The 18693-nt window shown below is 42.3% G+C and overlaps 3 protein-coding genes and 1 pseudogene across 3 annotated transcripts; 2 read left to right on the top strand and 2 right to left on the bottom strand.

Annotated features, from left to right (window-relative positions):
- Positions 1-16: 16 nt before the first annotated feature.
- On the bottom strand, positions 17-1657 carry LOC139206811 (uncharacterized; annotated as a pseudogene).
- A 3730-nt stretch (positions 1658-5387) lies between these two features.
- LOC139206809 (aquaporin-1-like) lies at positions 5388-6585 on the top strand. Its single transcript, XM_070836410.1, has 4 exons — positions 5388-5897; positions 5984-6142; positions 6264-6344; positions 6433-6585. The coding sequence occupies exons 1-4, from the start codon at positions 5388-5390 to the stop codon at positions 6583-6585; spliced, it is 903 nt and encodes a 300-aa protein (XP_070692511.1).
- A 1570-nt stretch (positions 6586-8155) lies between these two features.
- LOC139207031 (heterogeneous nuclear ribonucleoprotein U-like protein 2) lies at positions 8156-12783 on the top strand. The gene is made up of 11 exons (XM_070836656.1): positions 8156-8669; positions 9252-9328; positions 9490-9729; positions 9822-9934; positions 10215-10481; positions 10694-10816; positions 10925-11026; positions 11172-11340; positions 11462-11689; positions 11770-11822; positions 12492-12783. The coding sequence occupies exons 1-11, from the start codon at positions 8185-8187 to the stop codon at positions 12528-12530; spliced, it is 1896 nt and encodes a 631-aa protein (XP_070692757.1). The 5' UTR covers positions 8156-8184; the 3' UTR covers positions 12531-12783.
- Positions 12780-18128, bottom strand: nudt22 (nudix (nucleoside diphosphate linked moiety X)-type motif 22). Its single transcript, XM_070836657.1, has 7 exons — positions 18097-18128; positions 16605-16733; positions 15361-16018; positions 15175-15294; positions 13700-13797; positions 13266-13359; positions 12780-13087 (listed from the first exon to the last, which is right to left on the bottom strand). Exons 2-7 carry the CDS (start codon positions 16691-16693, stop codon positions 12968-12970), a joined length of 1179 nt encoding a protein of 392 aa, XP_070692758.1. The 5' UTR covers positions 16694-16733; positions 18097-18128; the 3' UTR covers positions 12780-12967.
- Between the last annotated feature and the right edge of the window lie 565 nt (positions 18129-18693).

Here is an 18693-nt window from a genome sequence, read left to right as displayed (position 1 = left end):
TGGTTAGTAGTTGTAGCTAAGCAGGACATTTGTTTTTGAGGACATTGAGAATCTCCCCCAGTTTGGCCTCCATCAGCTTCAGTTTGCTGTTGAGGGTGGTAATGTCAGGCACAGTGCTGTCTTTGTCAATCTCTGGGACAGCGCTGGGGTTCATAGCCTTTTCACAGCTGTGTCCACGCCAACCATCACGACACTCGCACAGGTACTGGCTGGAGTCCAGCAGCCTCTTGCACTGTCCTCCATTCTCACAGGGATAGTCATCGCAGGGGTTTACCGGGGTTTTCGAGAAATAGAAAGAGATGTCGTTCCAATATCCGTTCCAGGAATGCCTACATTTGAGAGTCAGCAGGGCATCTGGGATGCTAGCAATGTTATTTTTGGAACTGGATCTCTTGGTGTTCATCACTTTAACAACAGGATCACCATACGACTCTGGACTGCACCGTGTTACTATAAGTTTGACGATATCGCATCGTTCCACATGCGATGGAATGGAGCTATCTTTTGTTTTGTCTTCAAAGCATTTGTTCACCTCATCTTTGACTGTAGTTTTACTTCCATCCTCTGTCTTCTGAATGTGGCCCACAGCGACGGAGGTCTTAGCTCCAGTGAATTTCATCATATTGTAAAAGACGTCTTCATTATCTTCATTCTCGTCTGTGTCGTGCACCAGCACCACCCAGTTGTATCAGCTGTACTTGCTGTCCAGCCTATCTTTCACCCTAACAGCAATGGCTGTTGTGTTGTCTGGACTGCTTGCATCTCTGATTTCCTCCACATCCTTCTTTATGTACTGCTTATAGTTTTTCTTGTCCAGGCAGAAGTCCAGCGCTGATGCCTGCGCACTGTAGATGTTCTTGAACATCCGGGTGTGTTCGATTTCTTTGCCTGATGGGTAGAAGCCAATCAGTCTCCAGAAGAGTTGGTTGAGCACCATGCCCTTCCACAGCAAGCTGCTGAAGTAGATGTTATATTTGCCGATCTCGCGAATGTCACATTTAAACTTCTTCCTCAGCAGCACGTTGAGGTTTTCACTGAGAGACGTGCTGCTGATCGTCAGGTAATGGTAGAGGTTGGCCACACTGGCTTCAGTTCCTGTGTACTCATAGTAGTTGATGAATATCTCTGCCAGTCTAAGTTTTTCTGCCTCACTTTTTGCCAAATCACTATTTACCCGAAACTTCTTCCAGCCATTGAGGATGCAGACCTCGTCTTGAGAGTAGACGCTGGCATAGTTGAACCATTCCACGTCAGTTGCAAGGTTGGAGATCTGGATGGAGAGAGAGTCCAGCTTCCTGTTCAGCACCGGGTCGTCCTGAGGGATGAAGGCCAAGACCACGCTGATAAGAGAGGCCACCAGACTTCCGATGCCTGGCGCCCAGCTGGCGATGTTAGCAAGGCCCTTCATAACAGCTGTCAATGCTTCGGTCTCACGTTCTCCAATGCCTTCTTTGATGACACCGAGTACATCTTTTATCACCTCCAAAGACGTTGCCACTTTCTCTCTGGTTTCTTCAGGCGTGTCTCTCTTTACCCTGTAGGGGGGTGACAAGTCAACTGAGGGGAGGTCATGTGACCGAGCTGAGGAGGACGTCCAGTAGAGAAAAAAGATCACTGAAGCCAGCAGCATCGAGGCAGACAGCCGCGTGAACGCCATGACTGCAAGAGAGACGACATAACATGGAATCACGTCCTGAGTATGGATGGATTGTGAAACAAAGGGGCACCTCTCAGAGAGAAAACGAGAGACACACAAAATAACAGTAAACAATGCGTGTGTTGTTGTTTTGTGTCTCTTTTGGTCTCTTTGTGTCTATTCATTAGTTTTAGTCTCATTGTGGCTATATTGTCTCTCCTTGTGGTCAATTTTTAGTAGTTTTAATCTTTTTGTTGTTTTTTATCACTGTTCAGCATCTCTGTGGTTGTTTTGCGTCTCTTTGTGGTTAGGGTTAGGGTTAGGTCAACAGAGTAGAAACTATTTCCTGTGGATTCTAATAAGTGCTTTGATACTTTTATCTGGCTGGGCTAGCACGAGAAAAAGCAAGGGTCAGTTCATCCAGAGGAAGCGGTCAGCTCCAGATCACAGATCACAAGATATTAGATAGAAATAGATATGATGACTACTTCTGAGTCATTTTTAATAATTACCACTCGCTGTTTATCTAAACTGGATGATCTCTTTATGCTTGCATGCAATCGCAATTTCTGTCAAATGACTTTCATTAATTTAATCAAATCAGTGAGTAAAGTGGAGAGGACAGCTGTAGTCAAAGTACCCTCATGCGTTCTCCAATAAACTACATTTATCTTCAATCATTTCCACTGTTAAGAGTCACCAGGACCTGAGGCCTGTGTCTCAGAGCTACATTGTGTTGTTAGACAGTTATCTTGGTGATGGTTTGTTTAGGTGCACATTTTTACACACATAACACTGCTACAGGGAAGCACTCCACAGAAATACTGAGGGAAAAATTTAATGACAAAATGATCTACCACCTGCATGAGAAGCAATAGACTTGAATTGACAATATGTTTGCGGAGTGTGTGTGAGCAAATCCATGAAAGTAGCTGGATTAGATCATAATAACACAGTGAAACTTAAACCACAATTAACCTTTGCAAACTGTATATTCAGGCTTTAACAAAATTGGGGGTATTGAACAATTATTCCAACTTTATGGGCAACAGTGTACATACATACATACATTTATATTTGTGTGTGTGTGTGTGTGTTGTGTGGCTATGATATCACCATATTCAACAACAGCAAAGGCACAGAAAAATGACATAATGTTGAGGTTATCAAATAAAAAAAGTGATGGTAAATTTTATATGTTTTGTCATGGGATGACATTTTAATGATTTTTTTAATGCGATTTTGACACTGTCCCAGGCCCGTGATTAAAAGAATAAAGCAGGCTTCATTTTAAAATGTGTTCACAAAGCATCAGCATACAAAATGCATTATAATGACTGTTAGAATAAAACAGTTCAAGGATTTAAAGAGAAATGTTTCAGTTTCAACACTGAAGTTGAAAGTTGAAAATACTTATTCACAATACTTCTACTAATAATAACAACAATAATTATATTAATATTACCACTTCCAGTAATAATAATCATCATCACAATAATGAATATATAAGTACCAGTGCTCAGTGGCAGCTCCGGGACAGGTTGTGAATACTGAGTCAGACACATGACCACAAATGTGTTGGCATCTCTCCTCCCAGAACCTCCTCCCAGAGACACTGAGATCATGTTGACAGAAGCCCAACACACACACGCTGACACACTGACACACACACACACACACATGCACGCAGGCACGCACACACACACACACAAACACACACACACACACACACACTGTATTGCATTTCCAGTAACAGAGAGGAGCTTCAGTGAAAACAGTCATCATACACATGTATATAATATTACACACTGCTGAGTGACTGTGTGTCTGTGAAGGACGACCACATCACTGTGACCGTTTCACCACCACATCAATGTAAAGGAAACCTGTGGAGTTTTTGTCCTCTAATAGTTCTATGGAGTACTTGTACCTGTTTTTTGTGTCTTCATGGTCATTTTGTGTCTCTTTTTATTCATTTTATGTCTCTTTGTGTCGTTTTTTAACACGACATAATCCAGGAACATGTACAGTATAGTAGTACTTCACTTTAGCCCTCTTTTCAGTGAAGCTTCTGCTGTGGACACATGAGTTTTAGACTGTGTGAATACCAAAAGATGGAGGCCTTCACATGGACTCTCATGGTGAACACCATTAACATAATAACCCCATTCAACGGCACCTTCAACCTGTGTTTGTGTTGTTTCAAAGCTGGTCTCCTCAGTGTTTCCAGCTGAACCAGCAGTTATGCCACAATCTTTATTTGAGGAGCAAAAAAACTTTGAACAAACACACACACACACAAAGGCAGTGAGACACACACGCACACACACACACACACACGCTCAGTGTTTCCAGCTGAACCAGCAGTTATGCCTGACAGACATACGTAGTGAGACAGACACACACACACACACACACACAGGTAGTTAGATGGACAGACAGGAACTCTGAGTATAATGTGACTTTCTGTCTCTATTTCCTGTCTGAAGGTCATTCAGTGAAATGAAGAAATCTCTGTTCTTTCCAGGAATGTGATACCAAGTTAATAGAGGAATAAAACACATAATTACACACACACACACAGAAACACACACATACAGAAACACGTCAATCAGCAGGACGACATCATCTGCCTGTGACCTCCGACACAGTTGATGTTTATAAGTTAAATGTGTTTCATCATGTTTTAACACTATGGTTCAGGTTAGTATCAGAGAAACTTTGTGGTTTGGATTAAAATAAGTATGCTGTGAAGGTTAGGGGACCTTGGTCGTCATGGTTACAGTAGTATTCACTAAAGTGCCACAGAGAGAGATAGAGATGACACCACCTGTACGTCACGTCAGCCTCTCTGCTCGGCTCTATAAGAGACAGCCGGGAGGACACACCTGAACATCACCTGGGCCACCACCTAAAGGCTGTCGCTGATAGTCCAACCTCTCTGTGACTGACAGGTAAGTTTTCTTTGTTCATATATAGATGATGGAGGGTTTTAACTATATCTAATAATTTATTACTGATGTTTAGTAAATTACTACAGTAACTGATCTGAAAGAGATCTGTGATAGTTTACTTATTGATTGGAAATCTGAGCACCTCAAGAAGTGATGCAGAAGCAGACTTATGTACAATCTGGTGTCTCACAAGGCTCAATCCAGGAGCCCCTGATGTTCCTGATTTGTGTCTCTCTGTTTTATACTTTACATCTTATTTTGTTGCTGTATGAATAAATAAATTCCCTCAGGTCTGTAAAAATTCTTGAAAATTATCATGATGGATGCTAAACTTCAGATGCATAAGAGACTTTTATGTGAATGTAAAAAACTTTCCATCGCATGTAGATCATCCTCATTAAAGGTGAAACAGTTGATATAGTTATTGACTTTAGAATTCATCTTCATGTATTAATGGATTCAATTCTTCGCTTGATTTTCAAATATCCTTGCTTTTAATTTGTCTTGCATACACATGCTGACATTGTGTGTTTGTGTGTGTGTGTATAAGAGATTTACTACTGTGCGTAACTTGTATTATATGTTTAGTGCTGCTCTGTCATCATGTGGCTGTTTGAATCGCGGCCTGCAAGGAGTAAATAAAATAAAATAAAATACATTATGGTACGCTATGACATCACAAAACACAATATGACACTGTATGATGTAAGATGATACGATCCAGACTGTTTACGTCATAAAATGAGCTGCAGTGAAGTCTGTTGACTGTTGCAGGTTGATGTTTCCAGTTGCTCGTCATGGTCATCCCTTGTTGCCTGCGTCTGATCCTGAGTGACGTCTGGACTCTGCCCTGCCTACATCACTTCCTACTGGAGTTCTTGGGCACCACCCTCTTCCTGTCTGCCAGCCTATCAGCTGTCCTGATGCTGCCGGCAGCTGCTGGAAGATCTGGACTGGATGTGATGTCCGCAGGCAACCCCAGAAACCTGAGCCATCAGAGAGACCTGAGCCCCCTGTCATCTGCTCTGGACATGTCTGGAATCGTACCTGTCTCACCTGCGTGTCCCCTGCAGGTGGCGCTGGTGTTTGGTCTGTCCGTTGCCATGGCAGCAGTCTGTGTGGGCGGGAAAACTCACCTGAACCCAGCAGTAACCGTAGCGATGGCCCTGACCCTGAGGCTCCGTCTGTGGAGGGCAGCGCTGTATGTGATTGGTCAGCTGTTGGGGGGCGTGGCCTCAGCTGCACTGTTGCTGGGACTAACCAGAGATGTGACACCTGTTGTCAACCAGGTGAGATTAATACAAGATGTGACGAACAGGTGAGTACATTACTGCGACAGCCAATCAGGGAGCAGGATTTCCTGTGGTACTGACCTAGTTATTTTTCTGTTTAGGTCTCTCCTGGTGTCCAGCTCCACCAGGCGGTTGCCTTGGAGATGCTGGTTACTCTTCAGCTGGTCCTGGTTGTCTTGGTGACAGCCGACGTCCCTCTGCCACCTGTGGTGTCTCCTCTGTTGGTCGGCCTGGCTGTCAGTCTAGGTCACCTGGTAGCTGTAAGTCCCACCCACCGCCTGCAGATGATCACTGATTTAGAATCTGATGCCTCGACACCCTCAGCACTGCCGCCACACCCCCCCCTCACCTGGTTTCTCTACCTGTCTCTCTGTCTCTCAGGTGAGTGCGACAGGTTGTGGGATGAACCCAGCTCGGTCGTTTGGTCCGGCTGTTGTCACGCTTGACTTCAACAACCACTGGGTGAGAACTTACACACACACACATACACACCCAACACACACACAGGGTCACCCTCAGACTGCACACTGATTGGCTGTTTCCTCTGCAGGTGTACTGGGTGGGGCCTGGTATGGGGGCATGTCTTGCTGTTCTCCTGAATGACCTGTTGCTACGGCCACGCTGGTGTCATCCCAGAGACTGGTTGGCGGAGCTAAAACACCTCTATATACCGACGGAAGAACAGCAACAGGAGGCGCAATAACACACACACACACACACACACACACACATACAAACTTGTTTTTGTCACTTAGGAGTTAGGATGTTAGGAGAACATCCAAAAGCCTCAGAAGCACGTTCACCAAAGAGACGTTTTCTACTGATTATAACTTGTGTATCTCATTATGACTTAATATTACCAAAAAAATTCTTTAAATATTTAAATGAACATTTAGTTTACAGGATAACCCTCTTGAAATTAATCTTCTTCTTCTTCTTCTCACAATGACATGATTAACTATGATTTTTCATAGATCAAAAACATATTAGGAAGAACAATTACATCTAGAATAGCACCATAGTAAGGCTTTAAAATCCACTGAACTTGAGCTATATTGATATTTGGTGTATGTGGAATTTGCTGACGATTAAATAAATTGTGATTTTATCACAATAGACTGATGTTTTTAAGCATTTAGATTAAATGTTTCCCGTTTTGGAGACAGCTAGGTATCTTGGTATCTGTAGATTAGTTAGTTAGTCAGGTTGAGTTTAGTCTTATTAATTATGGCACTTTCATCTGTTCCCTTTACATTTACAATAGCCTATGTACAGAGACCTTTTTATGTCTCTATAAATATTGTAAATAGTTGTATAAATAGTACACATATTGCGTTGATCATCCAGTATTTTGTGCCTGTTGTGTAACCATTTTAATGAAATTATACTAGTTGTAATTTTTCCAGCTGATAGTTTCAAAAAATCAGACGTCCCTGAACTCACCACAAACACAAGAAAGAGTACAACATAATAAACAAAACGAAACATATCAGAGAAACGGATGTTTATCAAACGAGGAACAGTGTGGTTAAAGTGACACCCCTATTCCAGCTACTTTTGAGATCATCATTATATTATGGGAGAAAAAGGAGCTGAGTTGTAGCACACGTTTCCTTCCGGATTTTTATTCCTGATAACAATCTATTCCTTTTTTTTTTTCTGACAAGTCCCACTCCTACACTGCCTCTGACTGGCGAGGTTTAGTGCCTCTGATAAATAAAACTACAATTAAGATTTCTTTTAAACCTATATTAAACATCAGCAAATAACAAAACAGGTGCATTTATATAAAAAAATAACACCTCATAATAATTCAAACCAGCATAAAAGAAGATGAAAAATGAAATGAATTAAATTAACTTAAGCGTCAAGTGAGTTTTAATGAAAATACAACTCAAATGATTCAGGGAGTCTCAAAGCCCTACTCTTTTCTTGCTTTTCAAAGAATGTTTTGATCTTTAAATGCCAAAAAGCTTTTTACTTTAAAAACAATCTACATTTGTGTAGAGATCTGTTGTTTAGATGTGTTTCCTGACCCTTTTATTCAAGGTGTAACTAACACCACCTGCAGTAACATTTCTGACCGCCTAGCGGCAGTGAAAACTCTGACGAGCGTCAAATCTGCCACAAATTAGAAGGAGGAAGAAGTAATCAGCCAATCAGGACGCAGGGCACCATATTGAACCGATGTTTTGATCCAAACCGCTGCTACTTTCCTTCAGTTTACTTTTTTTTTTTTTGTTGTCAAAGAAGCCACTACTGGATTAGGAACAACAAGCGAGTTTATGCTCACAGGGTAACAATGAAGCTAACAGATATCAAGAAGTTAAAAGTGCCCGAGCTGCGGTCCAGACTTAAAGAACTTGATTTGGACAGCAGGGGACTGAAGGCTGAGCTGGTGGTCCGGCTGTGGTCTGCGTTAGAGGCAGGACAAGCTGGAAAAGACGGAGAGGAAGAGCTGAAACTACCACAAGACACCTCACCGGCACCGACGGAGACGGAGGAAGGCGTCCGGGCCTCGGCTTCGTCACCACCGACAGGAGCTGGTGTCACAGCGCGGTGCCAAGTAGGCTACACCAGACAGTTAAGAGACTGTGGCACACAGACATCAGACCCTGATAACGGACGGCCAACACCTCAGCAAGGCTCCTCAGAGTGTGAAGAATCCCGAGCGGAGCAGGGAGGTGCAGAGGATCCCGGAGAGGACCAGAGAGCTCAGTCATCGGAGGAGCTGACGGGCAGAGGAAGAGCTTTCTACGAGTTTAAAGAGGAGATACGATACAAAAGGTTAGTAGTGCTGCAGAGAAACACCCACAGAGTAGGTGGAGTCGGTTTAAGGCATCAGGTTCAGTTAAAGCTACCAAGTAAAGTCAGGATTATACTTTATAACATAGTATTGTCAATCAAGTGTTTTATGCATTTTGTGAGGGAGTTTATGTTAAATGTACAAATACAAATTTAAAAGGCAGAGTACATTAAACACAAAATATCTTCTTTCCAATATATAAGTGGGTGTAAATGGCCATATAGGCTATTTACACCTGGGTGGAAATAGTGTTGTTGATCACTGACACCTTGGAGCAAATAGCATCTGCCTGGTTTAATATACTCACTACTACTACTAATGATGTGAGAGGTGTCTCTAACCAGTAAAAAGAGGGCTGTAACTTTAGATTTCAATTACTTTATATACTGTATATCTCTCAGCTCCGCCAGTTCGAAGAAAGAAAACATGGGTCTGTCTGAACATGTCCACACAGACATGATGTGAAACAACACTTAAATAGGGTTTTGGTTGGAAAGCTTTCCCAAACTTGGATTTTAAGGTTGTTTATAAAGCAGCATGTGTCTCTATGTCTTCTCAACCAGAGCCAAATCACCACAACCTCCAATGGACAGAGAGGAGACAGAGCAGGAAGACGACAATAAAGTCAGATTAGATCCATGTAAGTCTATGGACAACACTCACCATCTCTCTGGTGAAGGAACATGAAACAAACCTTAGTTACAGTTATTTGAGCTGTGATTAGTTGTCTCCCAGAGGATGCAGTCTCTTATGAAGTCATAAGAGCAGTGCAGAGACATTTTGAATTTGTTGTTTGCACAGATAACCGTCACCTCCACTTTGAAATGGGTCCTGATTGTGTATGTGGCCAGCCGCGGTTCTGGGCTCGATTTCCCTCGCTGTGGTCAGGCTGCCGGCTCACTCATGGGGTGCTGCATGGCCGGGTGGGCTTTGAGGTGAGGCTGGAGAGGAAGCTGTTGACTCCCCAGCTTGACCAAGCAGGCACGGATCCTTATGGCCTGAGAGTAGGCTGGTCAGTGGCCAACAGCTCTCTACTGCTGGGTAAGGATTTATTATTAGGTTCATTTCACTTTTTTCCCGGAGGATTTCTTGTTAAGATTCCCTTCTTCTGTCTCCCTTTCTATCTGTCTCAGGTGAAGATGAATTCTCTTTTGCTTATGATGGACGTGGTAAAAAAGTGTCAGGTGGGAAGGAGGAAGAGTTTGGAGAATCAGTCTCAGAGGGGGATATCATTGGCTGTTATGCTGTGAGCGACACTTTCTCTCCAGTACTTCCTTTAATAAAATTCTTTGAAAATTGCTTTTGTCTTCTCTTCACATCAACATCTAGTTTTAGTAGCATTATTCTTTTTCTAATCCAAGCTCTCTGTGTGTGTGTGTGTGTGTGTGTGTGTGTGTGTGTGTGTGTGTGTGTGTGTGTGTGTGTGTGTGTGTGTGTGTGTGTGTGTGTGTGTGTGTGTGTGTGTGTGTGTGTGTGTGTGTGTGTGTGTGTGTGTGTGTGTCATGTTTACACGTGGACACCGACAGTCTTTCTCCACAGACGGTGCTGTTGAGCTCTCCTTCTATAAGAATGGTCGTTTCATGGGTGTTGCCTTCTCCCTGGGCGCCCCTGTACGGCTCGGTCGAGCTCTGGTCCCTCACATCCTCTGTAAGAGCTGTTCAGTCAGACTCCACCTGGACCCCACGGCTCCTCCCTGGTACCCCGGCCCTCCAGGGTTTACACCAGTGGCAGCTCTCTCTCCTGGGCAGAGGGTGCGCGACATATTGCCTCCTACTGTCAAAGCACAATGTGAGGTGGGTTTCCACCCAATGTATTTTGAATGTGTCTAAAGGCTGAATGTCTGTGTAAAATTTCATAGTAATTCATCTGATAGTATTTGAGATATTTTAATCTCGTCAAAAGTGGTGGACCACCACACCAGCATTTTGGTTATTTTTCAGACAGGACATGAAAATAGTCATATTTGAGTCTCTCTCTCTCTCTCTCTCCCTCTCTCTCCCTCCAGGTGTTGCTGATGGTTGGTCTTCCTGGTTCTGGGAAGAGCCACTGGGCGAGGACTCTCATGAAGCAGCATCCAGAGAAACAGTACAGGCTGTTGGGCACAGAGGATCTGCTCGCATGTATGATTGTCAGTCAAACTTCCAGTCTTAACTCTCATGTTTTATATTCATGTTTAAAGTATGATGTTCAATTTCTGACCAACTGATCCAAAAATGTTCGATGTGTGTCTGTGTAGAGTGGTGGACGGAGGGACAGCAGGCTGCAGCAGGCTTCTCAGTGTCTGACTGAATTGATCAAAATGGCAGCTCAGACTCCTGGAAACTATATCCTTGACCAGGTAACTCTTTACCACTAAACCGATTTAACTCTGAAAACCCTGTGGAATTAATTACCCACTGAAGCACTGATGTATCTGTCCTCAAACATTGTATTCCACCTCCTCAGCTCTCACCATATTCTCTTCATCACTTCTCTGTTTCCAGTGCAACATCCTCTTCTCTGCACGGCGCTACAAGCTACAGCTGTTCGCAGGCTTCAGGCGCCGGGTGGTGGTGGTCTTTCCCTCAGCAGACGAGTGGAGAAGACGACTGGCCGAGCACCAGAGGAGGGATGGCGAGGAGATCCCTGAGACGGCGCTGCTCAAACTCCAAGGTCTGACATGTGCAAGCTTAACAGGAAGTAAAACATAATAATAATATAATAATAATAAAAAGATCTCTCTGAGCCAGTTTCTCAATTCTGTCATGAGTTATTGTTCCCATGTTTTCTCCAGTGAGCTGCAGTCTTCCAGAGCAGCAGAGTGACCTGCTGGAGGAGCTGCTGTACGTTGAGCTGCCTCAGGAACAGGCGCAGATGCTCCTGCAGGAATATAAAGATGAAGCTCGCAGGCTTCTGCCCCCAATCCCCAAACAGGAGAAGAAGAAACCCCGACGTCAGAAGACAAGACCTCATCCTTTCGGCCCTCCACCCTCACATAGGATCCAGTGGACTGGACTTAATAGTCAGTATGAGAAATGACAATACAGACTTTGGGAGGCTAATATTTTAAGATGTTACCTGATATTATAATTGTCTTCACAGGGTGGAACAATGTGAGACTCAACATGCACTCGTGGAGGCAGCAGCCAAGATATGTGAGTCCTACACAGCTGTGAAATTCTACACACTGAACAAACACAAGCTTCACTGTAACTTTACTGTAAAAGAATTTGGGGCTGTTAGCTTAGGGTTTAAACCTGTCTTAAACAAAATCACATGGTGACTCATGCTTCGTTGCTGCGTCCCACGTCTTGAAGAAATCCCCTAAATGCCACTTGAATCTGAGGTTTAACTTTTACCTCCACTATGCGTGGTTTAAAGGTAAGGTCAGTATAAGGGCAGATTTTTACGCTTAAATAAATGTTGTTTATTCTTAAATGTATTTATGATGTTTTGAAGGAGAAGTGTCTCAACATGTCACATCTGCCTCAGTTCATTTCTCTACTTTAGAAAAGAAAGTTAGAAAGTGTCAGAGATACAGTCAGATGACATGTGTCAACTGTTCGCTCACCTGAGTAATTAGTCAGAATCTAATAAACCAATGACCTTAATAATAATTTCTTTTCCGTCATACATCTGGTTCAGCCGAACCTGAGCTCGTCATTTCTTGTTTTTCAAATTGCTGCAACCTTTATTTGAACCTAAAAAAAAATAAACTGCAGCTAGGCTACCCAGATGCTAACTAATACTGCAACAGCTTCCTCATGTTGATTTCACAAAGTAAAGAAAATCACATTGTCATTTTTGTGTTATTTATATTTCAGTGGAATGTGGCTTATGAGGACCAGAGGGGCTACTGGTGAAGAAACCTGTGGCAAGAAGAAATGGATGCTGCTGCACCGTCTGTGTTTACAAGGACATAAATGGTACTGATGCCATTTAATTTGAAAAAAAAAAAAAAAAGGCAACATCAGCAAGTAATCATGGAGAGAACTACAGTATTTGTTGTACTTGCTCAAAGATAATCAGTGTTGGACTATCTAAACATTTTAACGACAAGAGCCAGGTCACTTTTTAGGATTTTTATTGAAAATATTTTAAAAATTTTATCATGTTTTTACTATACAGAGTACAAATGATTAAAATACAGTATTTTGCACAGTTTTAACATGAATATTGATCCAAGTGCTTAAAATCGAGTAATAAATCCCTGAGCGTGAATGAAATTAAATGTTTCTCTCAGTATGTGGTCATTTGATCATCTGGATCTATTTTCTGATGTGATCAGTTGAGTGTCCTGTCATCTGCTTGGGTCTCGCTCTCCATCAGGCTTCACTGTCTGATAAAGCAGCACAGCTCCTTTAGCTGAGGGACAGAGCTCCGACCACAGAGGGCTGCTGCTGTCCAGCTGCAACACCTCCTACAAACAAAATGCAGCCTCAACAATATCCAACAAAATCTGGTGCTTTTAGATGTCAATGTTTCAAATGTCTCTATGGCGTGAAACACAACTTGTGCATCTATATCTTGATATATAAAGCAAGAAAGCTCATTGTGGAGTTGCTCATTGTATACGTCTGTAACTATAAATCACTCACAGTTCGGTTGAGGAAGACTATGTCTGTGGATTCACTGGCCTCTGCTCCTCCTTTCCAGTACAACTTTCTGATTTCATCAGACGTCAGCGAGCAACTGAGGACACACAGAGATAACCGACCCTACGTCACATCTTTATAAAGCTGTTCGAGACAAACATCCATCATCTCTACAGACATCTTGCACTCTTTATCCCAGATACATATCTGTCGTCTGTCCCTAATGGACCACTTTTGATATTCTTTTATATTATCTATAAATTCTTATTATTATGCTGCTGTCTTGGCCTGGTCGCCCTTACAAATATTTGTTTTTGAACTCAATTCGGCATATCTGGTAAATAAAGGGTGAAAGTGATTCCACCATGAGAACGTCTGCTGAGAGAGGAATCAGTGCTACAGAAAGTTTTAGGGGTTAGAATTGAAGGAATGGGTACCTGACGTAGAACTCAGCACTCGGCCTGCCGGCGCTGGTGTGATTCAGAGCGACGCCCATCAGGACGGGCGCTCCGAGGGAGCTCAGAGGAATATTCACCTGCAGACGGACAGGGGGGAGACGAGATGAAGGAGGTGAGAGAAATGACGCTTAAACACCTTTAGTTTCCAAAGAATATATAAAATGAATACTGCAGACTTTAGTTGTTGCCCTTTGCTCTCCATCTTGTGATGGAGCTCTAACCAGTTTTCTAATTAAGGCTAAAATGGTTTCTCATTAATTTGAAAGATGTAGGAGGATATGATAATCACTCAATTATTCTACACCTAGAAGTTTTAAGGGCAGTTACCAGAGTTCATCTTTGAAAATTATAATTCTTCGTTGTTTTATTGATGGTTAATTGAGTCATTTCAGCTTTTATCAACAGATTTCTTAGTTTATTGCAGAAGGACTGCAGGGCTCTGACTGTCACCTTAGTACAAACACTTCATTGACCTTCAACCTGTTCAAACTGGTGCTGAGACAATCGATGAGTCAATCAACATAAAACTAACCATCAACCATTCTGATAATAGATTAAACGTCTAATTCATTTAATAACAAAAGAAGCAAAAATATTTGCTGGTTCCAGCTTCTCAAATGTGAAGGGTTGATGCTTTTTGTTTGTCTTATGTGATAGTTAACTGAAAATTATTTTACACTTTTGGTTGGACAAAACAAGAGATCCGAAGACATCTGGGGAATATTTTTCGCTATTTTGTTGACCAAATGATTAGCAAATTAATTAGAAAATAATCAACACAAAAATTTATTAATTTCAGCTATAGGTTAGTATGGGAGTGAGCAGACACAGTTGTGCACTTATTATGCACTCAGCAGTCTGCAATGGGATGACGATGTTTGATGAGTCTGTCAGTGCTATCCTGTATACTGCTGTGTGCTGGGGCAGCAGGCTGAACAAGCTGATCCTCAAAGCCAATGACGTTATGGGGGTGAAGCTGGACTCTGATGATGGTGTCAGAGAGGAGGATGCTGTCCAAGTTACATATTATCTTGGACAATGTCTCCCATCCACTCCATGATGTGCTTGTCAGGCACAGGAGCTCGTTCAGCAGCAGACTGACACTCGGACACATCACACTTATTAAGTGCACTGAACACTGTACATAAACCTGATGATAATAACTTGTGCAATTATCTAACTCTGGGTTCAATAGCTCATCTGTGCAATAATCGGCATTTTATATTTACATTTTATTTTCATTCTTATCTATTGTACATATTCTGTAAATACTGACTTTATTTTATATCCAATGTTCCTCTTGTGTTTCTCTGTATCAGAGCAACTGTTATGGCCAAATTTCCCTCCAGGGATAAATTAAGTATTTCTGATTCCGATTTTGTAGCTGTGTAACTAAACATCAAGTTAACGTGAAAAAAAAAAAGTTCACAGCAGACTTTCGCAGAGAAACCCACCTCGTCTCTGATCTCAGCGCAAACAGACAAGAACAGCTCTGAGACGACGGCCCTCTGCTGCATCATGCTCACCCTGATCTGTTCATCGCTCACCGCCTGGCCCAGACGCTCACACACCACCTGAGAAGAGCAGCGATGGTATTAATAACACATCAACCGCGTTAGTGACACTTCATTCCTGCTCACCTTCGGCTCTGGGTGACCTCCGGGGATGTCCAGGAGCCCCCCTGCCTCTGCCACCCTCTGGCTCCTCCTGATCAGCACCACCTGTCCGTCATCTGTACACAGGACGCCTCCCACACCCAGAGGCTGAGCCAGCAGTGCCGCGGAATCACTGAACTCCACCTCCCCTCGCCCGTGGAGCTCTGCCACTCGACATGACCAGTTTGTTCCCAGGTAGTCCTTGTAGCAGGTGAGGCCCAGTCTCAGAGTGAGGAGTGGCCCGGACTCTCGACCATCTGTGTTTCTGTCAGAGCGAGAGGGAAGTTCAGCTGTGATGTCCTGAGATCCTCTGCAGTCACAAGTGGAGGAAGCTTGTGACAGTGTTGAGCCGATGACACTATCTTTATGTTCTGTCTGATTCACAGGTCCATTTGTTTTGCTCCGAGTGGTGTCCCGCACTAGTCTGCTGTGTAACTCCCCTTCTTGATCCTCTGCATGGTCTAAGATGGGATTGTGGCGTCTGGGAGAAACAGAGGGTGATGAGGCCCACGTAGGAGAGGCCAAGCAGAAAGAGTGCAGTCTAAATTTGGACCCGTTGAAAAGCCACGGCTCCTTGGACACCCGCTCCGTCCACACCTCCTCTATTTGACGCTCCAGAGTCGGATCTGTCTGCCTGTTAAATCTGCAAAGAGGGAGAGGAAGTAAAACAAACGTTTCAGCTTACTACAATTACATTTTGCCCACTGTCACACTTTTCTTATACAAAGTATAGTAGTATGTATAGTCTTATACATTCAGTGTCAGCATTGATCAAAGGGATTTAGAGTTAAACAGCTACTTTCGTCCCCAATACAGTGGCGTCAAATAGTCTGCGCACAAAGAGGTTAAGATGGTCAATAACACAAATTTGTTTAAATTCAATTGATAGAAACAGTGCAGAATCTTAAACTGCTGCAACTTTGAGTATATTCAAATCTAAAAAATAAACTTCAGCTAAGATAGCCAGATGCTAATCAACACAGCAACAGCCACCTCATGTTGAATAGAAAATCACTTTTAATGTCATAACGTCTTTTTTTTATGTTTTTGAATCGTAAAAATCTCTGATTATTTCCAGGTTTATGTTAATACATTTGAGATTTTCAATGAGGCCTCACACTTTTGAACCACTGTTTGTAGAGTTTATGTTTTTAGATATTGTGTTGTTAACTATAAAGGCCTTATAATTACATTACTCTGTGGTTCAGAGGCCTGATTTATGTTCCTACCTTTCAGAGAGCTCCACTTGTACTTGAGACTCCAGCAGCCCCCTCCAGGCAGCACAGTGCAGCAGCACAGACACCTCAGAGTCCATCATCTCTCACTGGAAATTATCATTACAGTCTTCACCTGCAGTTCTGTAATACTCATGTAAAAACATCAATACCAAATGTTAATATTTCTATTAACTAAACAAAATACACAGGAAAGAAAAAAGAGGCCATAAACATGTTGTAAAGGGCTGAATCTGAAAACATTTGCAGAAGATAACTGTGTTATATGCCCTCAGACCTCTCCCTCCACTGCTCAAACACAGACACACCAACAACACACACACTGAGAGATTAAAGATTAGATTATCGTATTGATTCATTTATAGCAAGCTGGTCAGTAAATCCAAAGCAGTCAAACACCAAGATATTCCATATTTTCAATTTAACTACAGGCATTTGGTTGGCATTATCAGTAAAATCAACTAACTCTTGAAATGCGTAATGCTAAATGCTTGAATAAATAACTGATCTTTGGAAGTCAAAACAGACATGTTTTAACATGTATTACATTTTTCAGGAACAATCAGACAGATGAAACAGAGTGAAACCTACTCAGGTTAATCTACCTGTCTAAAGCTCTTCTCAGAGCTGTTTGGATTGCCCTTGATTGTCCTCTTTGACCCTTACCCTGTTCCATCTGTAATCTGTGATTATCCACTAATTTACTCCATTATCATTGTAATCAGTATGTGGAGTTTAGTGACGTTATAAATGTCTAATCGGAATAACTGGATGCAACTGTGTGCTAGTGCAGCGCCTTTAAAGTGTCTGTATCAGTGTTGGTATCAGGACACTAACCAAGATATTAGTAAAAAAAAAAATCCCTTCATAGAAAATGCAGGATATCATAATATTTAACTCAGCACTTTTGTTTATTGCCCATTTTGCAATGACTTCCAGCACAGCTCATAACTGATGTCCATGGGTGCAGGTGTCACCAAAACATCTTTAATGTTACTTTTTTTAAAATAATAATAAATTAATGCTTTTGGCCACGCCCCAATCTGTGACGACACAACAGGTATTTTGCCTCTTTGGAGCTGAAAAACACCTGTACTGACGTCACCGTCTGGGGCGTGGCCTTAAGTGTGACCTGTTAAAGGTGTTAATGACTCCACAGAGCAGCTGCCTGTGGTTCATTTCACCTTTAAAACACACTGAATGGGTCGCACAGCTGATTTATTTTCGATTGCAAGTTAATGAATATTAGTAATGATGTTCGTTTTAGTTGCTTGAGTTTGCTTACATAGTTTAAACTGTCTATCAAAGTAACTTCAGTCACGAACAACTTTCAGTTCATCCTTCAGCTGAGCACCGACAGAAGCATCGAGTGAAAATCACATTATTATGCAAAACAGCAACTCAGCCAGTATTTGGTGTAACGTTACTATAATATAACCTGGACTACTGATATAATCTGTCAAACACTGGAGGAGTTTTGTCTTACCTTCCTCGGTGGAAGCAGAGTGTAGTTTCTTCCTCTTTCCTTTGATAGGTAAAAACGTGTTCATTATCTCCACCCAGAGACCAAGAGTCCGCACTGCAGGGCTCTAACTGTGTCACATCAGCACAAACACTTCATTGACAGCTGCATAAAATAAAACTAGAATTAAAAACTGCACTTGTCACATGTGTCACGCCAGATATACTGGTACGTTTAAAGACATCGTATAGATATTATATTTCCCCTCTGAAGGTGACAGAAGGGTTAAAACGGGGGCACAAAGACGTGCAGGGCATGTATGTTGGTGCTGTCAAGCTGCCTGAAATCAATTATAACTTCCGGCCATAATCAAACTAAAGATCCGGTAATAGAGAGAAAGCACTACTGTAAGAACAACGTATCTATGAACTGTTATTTTTCTTAATGTATTGTTTATTGTTTTTCCACATTGATACCTCCACATAATCTGGAGTTATTTTGTAGCATTTAAGCACTTTTATTATTCATTGTTGAATTGTCTCCTCAGTTTAATATTGCATTGCCACTGACAGCATTGCTACGACGTTTCACTACGGTCTGTGTGAGGCATGGTCACTATAG

Source organism: Pempheris klunzingeri, chromosome 9 (assembly GCF_042242105.1).
Source record: "Pempheris klunzingeri isolate RE-2024b chromosome 9, fPemKlu1.hap1, whole genome shotgun sequence".
Classification (NCBI taxonomy): domain Eukaryota; kingdom Metazoa; phylum Chordata; class Actinopteri; order Acropomatiformes; family Pempheridae; genus Pempheris; species Pempheris klunzingeri.
This window is presented reverse-complemented; position numbering and strand designations above follow the sequence as displayed.